Source organism: Fukomys damarensis, unplaced genomic scaffold (assembly GCF_012274545.1).
Source record: "Fukomys damarensis isolate Sample0158 unplaced genomic scaffold, DMR_v1.0_HiC HiC_scaffold_39, whole genome shotgun sequence".
Lineage (NCBI taxonomy): Eukaryota > Metazoa > Chordata > Mammalia > Rodentia > Bathyergidae > Fukomys > Fukomys damarensis.
In genome coordinates, this window is record NW_022900951.1 from 1,072,976 (window position 1) to 1,073,695 (window position 720).

The 720-nt window shown below is 68.2% G+C and overlaps 1 protein-coding gene across 1 annotated transcript in view; it reads right to left on the minus strand.

The window, feature by feature from the left end:
- The window catches only part of Arsl (arylsulfatase L), a 38,240-nt gene that overhangs the window by 18,782 nt on the left and 18,738 nt on the right, over positions 1-720 (minus strand). Inside the window, exons 8-9 of the mRNA XM_019204824.2 lie at positions 259-415; positions 14-176 (exon numbers count right to left, since the gene is read on the minus strand). Of these exons, the coding sequence (XP_019060369.2) occupies positions 14-176; positions 259-415 (320 nt within the window). The remainder of the gene's footprint in view (positions 1-13; positions 177-258; positions 416-720) is intronic.

Below are 720 nucleotides of genomic sequence, written 5' to 3' on the forward strand. Positions count from 1 at the left end.
CCGAGGCGCCTACCTGTCCTGGGGCACCTGGCCCCCCGCCAGCTGCACCACGGTGGGGAAGACGTCCATGAGGCTGGTGGGCTCGTGGATCTCTAGGCCTGGGGGCAGCACCCCGGGCCAGCGCAGGAGCCCGGGCACGCGGATGCCGCCCTCCCAGCCCCCCATGCCTTTGCCGCCTGCGTGGGAGCAGAAACAGAGCAGGGGGTTGGGAATCAGAAGCGGAGGCTGCCTGGGACGTTGGCTTCCTCCTCTGCCCACCTCTCCGCTTCACGCAGAGCTGGGAGCGACGGCAGTGGACGGAACAGAGGCCCCGAGGCTGCGTCCATGTCCTGGCCGTGGGACCTGGAACGGGGCCTGACTGCAAACGGGGTCCCTGCAGAGGAAACTGGAGGATTAGAGACGAGGCCGTCCTGCCTCAGCCTCCTGAATCTAACGGCAGCGTGCTCAGGGGGGACAGAGGAGGAGACGCAGACACAGAACAGCAGCCGCGCGAAGACGGAGGCTGAGACCGCAGCGGTGGGGCCGCAGCCCAGGGCCGCCTGGAGCCCAGGAGGAGGCAGAGGCGGGAGGGTCTCCCTGGGAGTCCGTGGATCGAGCACAAAGAGTTGGACAAACGACTTCTACTCCGAGTCTCAGGGGCCTCAGTCTTTGGCGATTCGGGGGGCGAACTGTGGAGCAAACGCTGCGCGAGGGGGCAGACGTGGGCGCCCCCGCCTCACC